The 13,174-nt window shown below is 40.7% G+C and overlaps 1 protein-coding gene across 1 annotated transcript; it reads right to left on the bottom strand.

Annotated features, from left to right (window-relative positions):
* Positions 1–2,733: 2,733 nt before the first annotated feature.
* Positions 2,734–8,255, bottom strand: LOC120047406 (protein ATP1B4-like). Its single transcript, XM_038992925.1, has 8 exons — positions 8,190–8,255; positions 7,102–7,327; positions 5,253–5,381; positions 5,013–5,120; positions 4,185–4,384; positions 3,219–3,275; positions 3,014–3,106; positions 2,734–2,895 (listed from the first exon to the last, which is right to left on the bottom strand). The coding sequence occupies exons 1-8, from the start codon at positions 8,253–8,255 to the stop codon at positions 2,734–2,736; spliced, it is 1,041 nt and encodes a 346-aa protein (XP_038848853.1).
* Positions 8,256–13,174: the final 4,919 nt, after the last annotated feature.

Genomic DNA, 13,174 nt, shown 5'->3' with positions numbered 1-13,174 from the left:
ACTTATAGAGTTGGTTTCCCTGAAACAGACTAAGTCTAGTACTAGACTAAAAAGCATGTGGAGAATCTCCATTAAAAGTGCTTTTTAGTACAAGACTAGGCTTAGTCTATCACATTTTGTCTAAAGTTTAGTATTTGGTCCCAAATTCCTAGCACGCAATGAGTACATCAAACTTTTGACTCTTCAAATTTGTTGGATGGCAATGGGTGCATTTGCAGTTTGTTTTGGTTGTGTTTTGTTACGGATTATGTTTTGCGCAATAGAAATGAATGGAAAATAATGTATTGTGTCATTTTGTAGTCACTTTTATTGTAAATAAGAATAGAATATGTTCCTGAACACTTCAAAATTAATGTGGATGCTACCATGATTACAGATAATCATGAATGAATCGTGAATAATGATGAGTGAGAGTTACAGAAGCATAAATAGCTTACATAGAGGCACAAGCTTGATGTAGTCATTGCGTGCTATGAATATGGGACCAAATACTTAACGTTTAACTAAATGTAATACACTATAAGTGAATTTGTCCAAATACTTATGACACCTTCGAATGGGGGGACTAGATACATAAAGTGCTTTAATTTCTAAAATTTCTAAACCGATATATATGAAAATACCCTCAAATAAAAGGTGACATTCTGTTTTGTCGCCTCATACAAAAAAAAACATTTGATCTCAAATCCAAAATGCTCGAGTAATTTTAGGTTCACTGTCCAAATAAATACGTAGGGGAGTGTATATCTGGGCAAAGTAGACCTTCAGAGAATGATGGCTAAAGGATAGTCATTACTTTATCTTGTTTGTGCATGTGTAATAAGTTAAGTTTAATGTACTGTGCTTGACAACCTTCAACGTAAGAAAAGAGTTGCATGTAAAAAAAATATAATACATTCCTATGGGGGAAAAAAGCATTGTTCTCATCAACATTGTATTTATTATAGTATATATCAGAATAAATACATGGATACCAGGTTTAGTAGAATCATAGCAAAGGTACAGTAACAAGGATTAATTCTAGGCCTACATCAAAATAGCCTGTTATTTCATGAAGAGTGTGCAAGACTGGCATACAAGTTTAGCAACAATGTGACCTCTGTCAGTTTCCACAGTAGATCTTACTTTCCATCAGCTAATATAGAGATCAAAGTCAGCCTGCAGTATTACAGTCTCAGTAGCAGTCTTGTGTTCATACAAAATAAAACAAAATGGCAGCATACACTGAGTATACAAAACATTAAGAACACCTGCTCTTTCCATGACATAGACTGACCAGGTAAATCCAGGTGAAAGCTATGATCCCTTGTTAAATACACTTCAATCAGTGTAGATGAAGGGGAGGAGACAGGTTAAAGATGGATTTTTAAGCCTTGAGAGAATTGAGACATGGATTGGGTATGTGTGCCATTCAAAGGGTGAATGGGCAAGACAAAAGATTTCAGTGCCTTTGAACAGGGTATGGTAGTAGGTGCCAGGCACACCGGTTTGTGTCAAGAACTGCAACGCTGCTGGGTTTTTCACGCTCAATAGTTTCCCATGTGTATCAACAATGGTGCACTACCTAAAGGACATCCAGCCAACTTGACACAATTGTGGGAAGCATCGGAGCAACATGGGCCAGCATCCCTGTGGAATGCTTTCGACACCTTGTAGAGCCCATGCCCCAACAAATTGAGGCTGTTATGAGGGCAAACGGGGGTGCAACTCAATATTAATGTTTTGTACACTCAATGTATATTATCAACAAATGTAGAATAAGGAGCTATCAACAAAAAAAATGAAAAAATTAAATGTAACCTAGTCATTTACTGTTTATCTTACTGAAATGTAACCTAGTAATTTACTGTTTATCTTACTGAAATGTAACCTAGTCATTTACTGTTTATATTACTGAAATGTAACCTAGTCATTTACTGTTTATCTTACTGAAATGTAACCTAGTAATTTACTGTTTATCTTACTGAAATGTAACCTAGTAATTTACTGTTTATCTTACTGAAATGTAACCTAGTCATTTGCTGTTTATCTTACTGAAATGTAACCTAGTCATTTACTGTTTATCTTACTGAAATGTAACCTAGTCATTTACTGTTTATCTTACTGAAATGTAACCTAGTCATTTACTGTTTATCTTACTGAAATGTAACCTAGTCATTTACTGTTTATCTTACTGTGTAAGTAAAAGTGTCCTGCCTTCACCATTCTTCATATTGTAGCCCTTGGAGTCTACAAAACACAATAGATATGCTGTTGAAAAGTACAAACTCAAAAGAAATTAGTACACAATTTGATTTAAAAACAAAATGTGCTTAACATGTTCCTCTTATATCCTTTTTGTACAGTGGGTATTTATGTCTATTAATAATGTCTTAAATTATAAATTGCATAGCTACAGAGACTAACTACCTGTGAGATGAGCCTTGTGTTTCATAAACCTAGCTAGTGGCATTGGTCTAGCTAAGTATTCAATGGTAATATTCAGTTTCTATACTTAGCTTGTGCTCAAGACTATCAGTGAGGTGTCTGTGTCGTGTGTGTGCTTATGATCCATTAACATTCCAAATGATTGCTTTTTTCAGCAAAAGGCACAAGAGTACATGAGGGAATGGGAGAAGAGAGAAGCTGGTCAACTATTTTATGCAAAACAAGGATTCAACATAATGAGATTTTTTCCTATATTCTCTTGTCTCCTGGTTGTCATGGGGACAGCATTCAGCATGGGGAATACTACTATGCGCCCACATCGAAGGAGAAGGACACACTGCCTAGGAAGCGATCGGTAGGCGAATCATTGATGATGCCCTTGCCATTGAGTTTGCATTTTACAACAATGTGGGTGTCGTACTGCAGCCCATTGAAACGCACGGCCACCACCGGCGCTGTGTAGTTTACCTGGGAGAGGGGATATGGGACACAAGCAACTTGAGTGGCTATCGTCACTATGATCATGCATATAATCTAGATCATGAGAGCAACAGTGGAAGTCATAATGCTGAAAATCCTCACTTACATGTCTCAGCTTCCCATAGTAAGGGTAGTACATCAGGTTGAAAATGCTTTTTGGGAAGAACTGAAGTTCTCCTAAGCTTTCTGGCGCACCTTTCTGAAAGAGTGAGAGGTCACCAAGTGAGTTATATTTTGGTGACTAAAGCAGTTATTATATTCAGTTACGAAGAGATGATGTTTGGAGGGAGTAATGCTGATTGTTACTGTACCTTGACTCCACAGGTCACGTTTACGGGAGTGCCTTGGCCAGGTAAATAGCCCAGTATCTACAGGGAAAGAAATGAGAGCAAAGAAAGGACCCTTTTGTTGTTATAACGTCATTTTGATGAGAAAAAATGTTGTAAATCTGTTATAACGTCATTTTGATGAGAAAAAATGTTGTAAATCTGTGCATATTAATAATTCACAGTGGTTATCTTCAGTTTTCTACCTAGCGATAATATACATTTTGGATATCCCCACCAGGTTTCACTCTAAAACGTTCAAAATGGGGACAATAAAACGATATGCTACAGTATATAATGCTAACAATAACATTGATTTGAGTCACAGGAACGCTGTAATCATATAACAAGACCGTTTTTATCTGCTACTCACAATGGCCACAAGATGTCACTGAAATGTATGTATCTTTCTCAGATTACCTCAATGGCATCCTCCATTTCATCTATAAACTACTTTATGTCTATAACACAGACAACACTATCTGTTAGCAAACACTGATTATATATGCAGCTTTAGGATGAAGTTCATGTTAGGTGACTGATGCTATAGAGGGATAGTGTGGTCCTGGATCTGTTTGTGCTGGGAGAATGACTCCTGTGATCGTTGTCATGCCAAACGTGCTTGGCACGCTCATAGAAGTTGGCAAAGACAGTCCAAACAGATCTGGGATCAGGCTATCCCTCTATAGCATCATCTTGTAGCCATTGTGAGGAGCAGATAAAAACGGTCTTGTGATATGATTACAGCGTTCCTGTGACTCTACTGTAGCATATAGTTTTATTGTCCCCATTTTGAACGTTTTAATATTATCGCTAGGTGAAAAACGGAAGATAACCACTGTGAATTATAAATATGCATAGATTTACAACATTGTTTCTCATCAAAATGATATTATAACAATGGGTCCTCCATGGGGGAGATCTCTACGATCTGATCTGAGTGGGTCTTACCCGGTTCATTCGGAGGAGGATGCAGGGTTTCCCCTGGGAGAATCCAAAGTGGGGGTCCTGGAGCCCCGAGCACTCGCCCAGCCAGGACCTCTTGAACTGGCACGCCTTCCTCTCTGCGCTTTCCCCTTGTTCATCCTGCATGAAGTACACGTCCTGCGGACACTGGATGTTCCTCTGCTCCTGTACGGCGTCATTGTATGCTAAAAGAGATACATTAAAAAATATATAAAAAAATAATGGGGGGTTCATGGTTAGCACTGAAACACCATTGATAATTTAAAGAATGGTATATGCTACTGTATGTCAAGGAGTGCAACTGGTTGAAAAAATTGAAACGGAGAATGTTGAAAAATAGGGACATGAGGGGGATGGGGAGGGGTGGGCTCCCATAAATAAACCAATTGTTCCGCCAGGCCTCTGATTCAGGCAGCCTGACCAAAGCAGGGAACTGAAGAAGGGGAAAAATGTAGCAGAACTCAATGGATACGCTCTGCCCATAAAGAGGCTTTCCCTTCCCAGCATGCAGTTCTCCCAGTGGCGGTTTGGGCATAGGACAAAGGTAGGGAAGGTAGGGGGAAGAGGATTAACTTACCGTGTCCCTGTTCTGCTTCAATGTCATACCCCCAACATGTCCCCAACATTTGAATTCCATTGGACCCAACACAAACAAGCACTATCCTCAGCTAACTTTCAGACCACACTCCCGCATTTTCATACAGCTAAAAGTAGCATTTGAATCAACATGGTAATGTCATGATCACGGTGGAATTCATGTTTCTATTCAAGTTTGGCCAAATGCCAACTATTCCATCATTGTATCTGACTCACGTCTTAGCTGTTCTTCCATTAGCTTTGCATACTTCTTCCAAGACTTGCGGTCGGATGCATTGAAGGCGATCTCATAGTGCCCATCCAGTTGTGGGGACATCGTCATACCTGCCAAAGGAAACCCATAGACAGTCAACTGTGCTTACGTTCAGATAGAATGGACAGATAGAAGGATGGAGGAGTGATAGAGGGATAGAATGACAGAGAAATAGTGAGTTGTGGGTTAGAGTTTATATTTACCTGGTGGCATCACCCTGTCGTTGTGGGTTGGATGGTAGGGGCTGATAGACAGCATGAGGCACCACATACAGGCACCAAACATGGCCGCCAGGAATGCATACAGTGCCGTGTAGAAGAGGATGATCAGAACTAGAAGGAGGTAACATGGATGGCATATAAAGAGAATGAATTCAAACCAGTCATTATAACTCAATTTCATGGAGATGATGAGAAGAACGGCGAGGGTAACAGTTGTGGTTATGGCTATCAGCGTGATTTGGAAAGACTACAAGCACAGCATCAGAACAGAAAGTTTTGATTTGAATTGCCTATATAATGAAGTATAAAGAATCCCCTGTTATTATTTTGGAAGTTGGAATTGTCTGGGCTGTCTAGACACTCCTAATGGCTTTGCTCAGGATGCTCACTATTGTGTTAATTAAACCAATACAAAAGAGTTGTCTCTCCATGTCTACAAATGGGAATCACTCCAATCAGTTTGTATTTTGTTACGAAATATATTTGTTAACAAACTCATTCAAATTATCTGAACTATGTGAAAAAAAGAAAACCCTGGGAAGTGCCATTGTTCTCCCCAGATTTCAATTAACAGTCCATTAGCAACTAATCAAACCCAAACGTGCCCTAAACTAAAGGCTTTTACTGCGCAGGCAATTTCACAGGAGACTAGTTGCAGCCAGCCTTGCATCCCCTGAGCCCACAAAGGCCTTACTGTTTGAGCTCAGTGAGAATTCACCCAGCAGTCCTTTCACTCAGGAACACAGTGAACCTCCGGTTGCCATCGTAGTGACGGTCTTTTGCAGCCATAGAGCCATGGCCAGCTCCAAGTAGCCCCGATCACCCCACTCTGTTAATGTGTCCCCCTCTCACACTCCTCTCACACAGGAGACACATCACAGACTTCAAACTCAGTCCCCTCTCCTTTCTTGCCAGGGGGCACATGGGGCCCCATTCCTTCACAAGTGTGCACACATTGCTTACTGAAACTATCGCTCCTTGTCCTGAGCCTGGCCTTTTGTCTTCTGTATTACTGGGCACGATGATGAAAAAACAGCAAGTTTTCAGCTTCTGACGTTTTCAGGAGGAACATGCTCTTTCTTGAGACATTTTTCAAAGCTTGGCCCCTTGGACCGCTCTCGTATGGTAGAGTTCAAACCCAAACGCGTCACATAGCAACAAGGCTGTCGGATCAAGAGCCCTGCTCCATCATCACTGATTCAACAAGCCAATTTACGACCCCCCCCCCCCCCCCCCCCCACACACACACACTTGTCTACTCCCTATGTGTTTGCCTGTGGCCGTGGGGCCGCGAGCACGCTAGGGTCAAATGCAGAGTTCACGGGAGCTTTGGGAAAGAGGCAGTGGAAAGCCAGGTGAGGGGTATGAGGAATGTGATTCCTGGCCAGTGCGCGGCCCGGAACAGCGCACTCCCGCCGGGAATCCGTCCCCAGGCAGCCTTGTTTTTGTCCACATCGGGACAGAGTTGTCTGTGCACCTATGTAAACATGAAGCTCGGGGACACACACACTCACAGTACAGTGAGCAGAGGCAAGGAACGAGGTCCCCCCCAGCTATAGCCCATCCCAGCCCATCATCCAAAAACAATAAGCCATGAAACCACCACTTTTGCTTCAACCATTGGCGATTAACATTGTAATGATTACAAATGAGAGAGGCTAATGGATCTATAAAGAGGTTAAGTACCAATGTGTCAGTAGACCTAATGTTGCAGTTTTGAACACTGCATTATGTACACGCTTTAGCTGTTATCTTGGGGGTGGAATATGTTGTGTGATATGATATGTAAGCGCAACATGCAGTTCTGCTACTACTGAGCACTTCTACTTACACCAGCTATGCCCAGTGCGGCCCATGAACTCTCTGGTCTCTGCGTTCCATAGATATGTCTTCACATCGCCTGCTTTCTCGTGGAGCGTTCTCTTAGGTTTGGGCTTGGGCTTCCATTTCTCAAAGTTCAGGTCTTCCTGCTCCAGAGGTTGATGTTCTATCAACTCCTCCTGCACCTCTTCCAAGGCCTCTGACACTGCGTGCTTTCCAGGCGGCGCCTCTGCAGACTGGCACAAGGAAAAAAGAGGGGGAGAAAAGGAAGGTAAGAATCACCCCAGTCTGACTTTGCCTTGCCACGATGTTGTCAATCACTATCTATTGGTTCTAACTCATTATAGAAAGCCATTTTTGAATTATTATAATCAGCCATGTTTTTTAGGTTAAGCGCCATGATTCTTTTTACATAAAGACTATTATTCCCTATTTATCGAGTAAATGCAATTTTCCAAAACAGCATGACATCCGCTGTAGCAACGCTCCTCCGCGATGGTCCTGTCCCATCATGTTTCCTTAAATTGACCTTCGTCATGACCCTGGTGGTCCTCTTTGGGAGGGCTCTCCTCCTCGAGGTTGACCTTCCTGCTTGGAGCAACAGCTGCATCCGAGCTGGAGGGTCACGACGACAGCCAGATGTAAAACACTGATTCTCAGCATAGAGAGGCCCAAGAAAGATCCCCAGTGGTCAGTGAAACCCCCTGGGGTTTTAAGAATGTCGCTTTCTTAATGAAGTGGAGTTTTTAAGAACTTTTTTTATGGCTTTGTTGTAAGATCAAATACACTTTTTAAAAAAGCATCCTGCTAATTGCAGATGGATCTATTACTGGTAGGCCTTCTGGATGTTTAAAGTATCCAAATTAGAACTAGATCTGATATATGGCATGCAGGTTTGATGGGTTAACAGTTACAGGCAGATAGGTATTTTATTTTATTCTATTCTGACATAAATGGGTAAGAATTTAATTCATTATTAATTAAATCCATGAGGTATGGTACCCCAATCCCCTTGCAAGGTGCACTTGTAGACAGCAGAATGAGTCCCAGAAATCAATTAGTTTTCATGTCATCCTCTGTTTTCTAAAGTGGACTTACTGGATTTGGTGAGTAGTTTCCATGGTGCTCTTCCTCAGCCCCTCCCGCTGTAGAATTGGGCTCCATGATTCTTCACAGAGAGAAAGGTACTTGTTAACCCAATCACATCTACTACCTTCCCCAAGGAATTAAAGCGGCACATCCTAACATCCTTAGAAAGTAATACAAATCCATTGCACCCACTGTTTCCGACATTTTTGCGTGAGGTCTACCAAATAACTTTGAAAAACCATTACAAATGTTTTTATCCACAATTGATTTTGGCACAGCTCCAGGGTGTGATTTCCCAAAAAGATTTAAATAACGAATCTTGACATACCTGAAGTTTTCTTTAGCAGGGAAAGTTCTTTGAGTGTCTTGAATCCCTCTTGACCCTAAGTAGAACGAATTCTAAATCGGTCAAAAATAAATTTGGGATTTCATTAGAAAGTTTTACGCACACAAGGGGAGCCGGGCACAAGAAGCTCCTCTCAGCTAGGCGAGCATCATAGTGACTGAGTGCATACTGAAAAGAGGAACACGGGGGGAAGGCGGGGGGGGGGAAGAACTTTCCCAGAAGAACTTTTGGCAACAGTGTAGGGGCCGATGTACGGCATTCTGCACACGCACACCAGAGTCGCGTTGTCTGTTGAGCTGAACTGAGACTCAGGCAAAGACGCAGCGCATCGAAAATACTATTTCTATGTTATTCCCAACATGCTACTGTCAATCACTGTCGTGCTTAAAGCTGCATTAACTGGGGGTTTTATTAATAATGTATCTATTTTTGTGCTTTTTAAATGGCCACTGCTTGTTGTAGGCTATGCTAAATGTAATGCAACGAGTAAATTCCAATAGTGTAGTATTGTAACGGCCCTTATAAGCGCGGATATTTCATTACAGTATGATGATCGTGAATGAAGTCTGCACCTCTCTCTGACAGTGACAGACCCAAAGTGTGCAAGTTTGCAACCGACCATCATCGGCCCAGAGGTTAGGCCATGAAGATTATAGGAGTTGATGGTAACAATTTTGAATGTTGACATGGGGTGGCGCTCGAACGTATCCAAATCGCTATCTTATCCTACTCCACTCTTGCTTATTATGAGCCGTTTTATCAGCTAATGTCTTCCTGTCTGATCAAAATAACGGTTATATACTAATGACCGTATATAACAATAATAAAGACGAATACAAAAAAGCAGAAACTAAATAAATCTATATATTTTGGCTATAATTAGGCTATATGAAAATGTTCAGCTAATAAATTGAGATAAAATAAGCCTACGATTATTTTAGGACTGATTTAAATGTGTTATTGTCCTGAGTGTGACTGGCCGGTGTGTGACTGTGACTGGAGAGTGGTGCATGCGTAAAACTGTGCACCTATTGACGCTCTGCGGTTCACGACGGATGAAGACAGTAGAGAGTGGACATGTCAATAGACACTGATGTAAAAGAGACAGCCACGGTTGTGGCGCGGGGAGGTCTGCTATTAGAGAATGCCACTGCAGTCAAATGTCACGCGTGCATTAGCTCTTAGCAGTAAACACGTTTTTGTTCCGCTTGTTATGCGTCTAGTTTTTAACCTTGAATCATAATTTTGGGCCTATATTCAGGTCCCGCGGTTAATTAGAAAATGCCTCTTGTACAGAATCAACAAGCCGGAATAATTTTGACAGAAACTCCTATAGGTACAGTATGTGTGCGCGAGGTCAACCGCATGGTTACAGCAAAAATGATAGGCTACTTGGTGCAATATAATTTTGTCTGCAGCCTACTGGCTAGTATGGCTAATGTAGGTTACATTGGACTGGCTGACTGTTTTTCTTTTTTGTGGGTTTGTCAAAATCTTGAAGAAAGGTACAATTTGTCACATTGTCAGGATAAATAGGATGGATGTAATACTAACTCTGTGGGAATTAAATGTGTTTGACACGAACAGGGCAGTTCTTGATTAATATGGGAAAGCCGCTAGTTTACATTAGATAGATACAGTATATTTCTGTTCTTTTTGCTCGGGCCACTGCAGCTGCAGCCATGCAGCATTAGATACAGCGATTATGTATTTGTTACTTAGCCAACAACATTCACACACCCACGGCACATTACATTGCATTTGTGTTTCTTACAAAGTAGTTCTATAAGATGTTATTAGCATGCAATCATTCATTAATTACATGGTTATAACAACACGTGCACCTGATTCGACATCAGACAATTCGAGCGCTTAGGACTATAAGGTTCTATCTTAATTTTCGTCGAAATTTAGTTATTTAAATAGTCTTGAATGTTCAATTCTCTAACTATATAGCATTCTAAATACCCCAAATCATGTTGTTAAAGACAAAATAATACTAGACAAAGCCAGTATTATCAAAAATGTATGCTACCGTGAATCGTCACATAGAATCGATAATGTTAATAATGAGAAACAAATCATCAATGTCTAGATGATAATATATTTTAACTACACATGCATGCATTTTGAATGGAATGGAGCAAGGGGAACAACAGGGTTAGTTTAATCAAGGCTTTAGATTCCTTGGTTTATTACACAGCTAACCATAATACACTCCTATTGATATTGCCCTATCAGTTGAAGAGGAGTGTATTATGACTTACACAGGAATACTCCTGTCAAAAACTATATTAGTACAATCCTAAAAAAGTGGTATATTGAGGGTATATATAGGTATATTGAGGGTATATACAGGTATATTGAGGGTATAAAGAGGTATAGTGAGGGTATCTAGAGGTATATTGAGGAGATATAGAGGTTTATTGAGGGTATATATAGGTACACTACATTACCAAAAGTATGTGGATACCTGCTCAACAAACATCTCATTCCAAAATCATGGGCATTAACATGGAGTTGATCACCCCTTTGCTGCTATAACAGACTCCACACTTCTGGGAAGGCTTTCCACTAGATGTTGGAACATTGCTGCGGGGAGTTTCTTCCATTCAGCCACAAGAGCATTAGTGAGGTCAAGCACTGATGTTGGGCTTTTAGTCCTGGCTTGCAGTCGACGCTCCAATTCATTCCCAAGGTGTTAGATGGAGTTGAGGTCAGGGCTCTGTGCAGGCCAGTCAAAACCTTGAACACCGATCTCAACAAACCATTTCTGTATGGACCTCACTTTGTGCAAAGGGCTTTGTTATGCTGAAACAGGAAAGGGCCTTCCTCAAACTGCCACTAAGTTGGAAGCACATAATCATCTAGAATGTATTGTATGCTGTAGCATTAAGATTTCCCTTCACTGGAACTAAGGGGCCTAGCCCGTACCATGAAAAACAGTGTCAGACCATCAATCCTCTACCACCAAACTTTACAGTTGACACTGCATTCGGGCAGGTAGCGTTCTCCTGGCATCCGCCAAAACCAGATTAGTCCGTCGGACTACCAGATAACGCGTTTCCACTGCTCCAGAGTCTAATGGCGGCGAGCTTTAAACCACTCCAGCCGATCCTTGGTATTGCTCATGGTGGTCTTAGGCTTGTGTGCGGCTGCTCGGCAATTGAAACCCATTTCATGAAGCTCCCGACGAACAGTTCATGTGCTGACGTTGCTTCCAGAGGCAGTTTGGAATTCGATAGTGAATGTTGCAACCGAGGACAGACAATTTTTACGCGCTATGCGCTTCAGCACTCGACGGTCCCGTTCTACGAGCTTGTGTGGCCTACCACTTCGCAGCTGAGCTGTTGTTGCTGCTAGACGTTTCCACTTCACAATAACAGCACTTACAGTTGACTGGGGTAGCTCTAGCAGGGCAGAAATTTGACAAACTGACTTATTGAAAAGGTGACATCCAATGACGGTGCCACATTGAAAGTCACTGAGCTCTTCAGTAAAGCCATTCTACTGCCAATGTTTGTCTATGGAGATTGCATGTTTTTACTCGATTTTATACATCTGTCAGCAAGGGGTGAGGCTGAAATAGCAGAATCAACTAATTTGAAAGGGTGTCCATATAGTTTTGTATATATAGTGTGTATTGAGGGTATATATAGGTATAGTGAGGGTATATACAGGTATATTGGTGGTATATACAGATATATTGATGGTATATAGAGGTATAATGACAGTATATACAGGTATATTGAGGGTATATAGAGGTATATTGAAGGTATATTGTGGTTATATAGAGGTATATTGAGGGTATATACAGGTACAGTGCATTCGGAAAGTATTAAGACCCCTTGTCTTTTTCCACATTTTGTTACATTACAGCCTTATCCTAAAATTGATTAAATTAAAACATTTCCTCATCAATGTACACACAAAGCCCCATAATGACAAAGTGAAAACAGGTTTTTAGAAATTTTTGTAAATGTATAAAAACAATAAAACAGAAATACCTTATTTACGTAAGTATTCAGACCCTTTGCTATGAGACTCGAAATTGAGTTCAGGTGCATCCTGTTTCCATTGATCATCCTTGAGATGTTTCTTCAACTTGATTGGACACCACCTGTGGTAAATTCAATTGATTGGACATGATTTGGAAAGGCACACACCTGTCTATACAAGGTCCCACATTTGACAGTGCATGTAAGAGCAAAAACCAAGTCATGAGGTCGAAGGAATTGTCTGTAGAGCTCCGAGATAGGATTGTGTCAAGGCACAGATCTGGGGAAGGGTACCAATTATTATTGTTAATTAGAATTTTTTTAGGTGGTGCTTTGTTTGTAAATTATGTCTGAGTGTTGGAGAGTGCCACTGGCTATCCATAAATAAATAAAAAAGAAAGAAAACTGTGCCGTCTGGTTTGCTTAATATAAGGAATTTGAAATGATTTAGACTTTTACTTTTGATACTTAAGTATATTTTAGCATTAACATTTACTTGTGATACTTAAGTATATTTAAAACCAAATACTTTTAGACTTTTAGTAGTATTTTACTAGGTGACTCACTTTTACATGAGTAATTTTGTATTAAGGTATCTTTACTTTTACTCAAGTATGACAATTGGGTACTTTTTCCACCACTGTGTATTG

Source organism: Salvelinus namaycush, chromosome 5, assembly GCF_016432855.1.
Source record: "Salvelinus namaycush isolate Seneca chromosome 5, SaNama_1.0, whole genome shotgun sequence".
NCBI classification, from domain to species: Eukaryota; Metazoa; Chordata; class Actinopteri; order Salmoniformes; family Salmonidae; genus Salvelinus; species Salvelinus namaycush.
The sequence above is the reverse complement of the archived record's forward strand: the minus strand, read 5'-3'. Positions and strand labels throughout refer to the sequence as shown.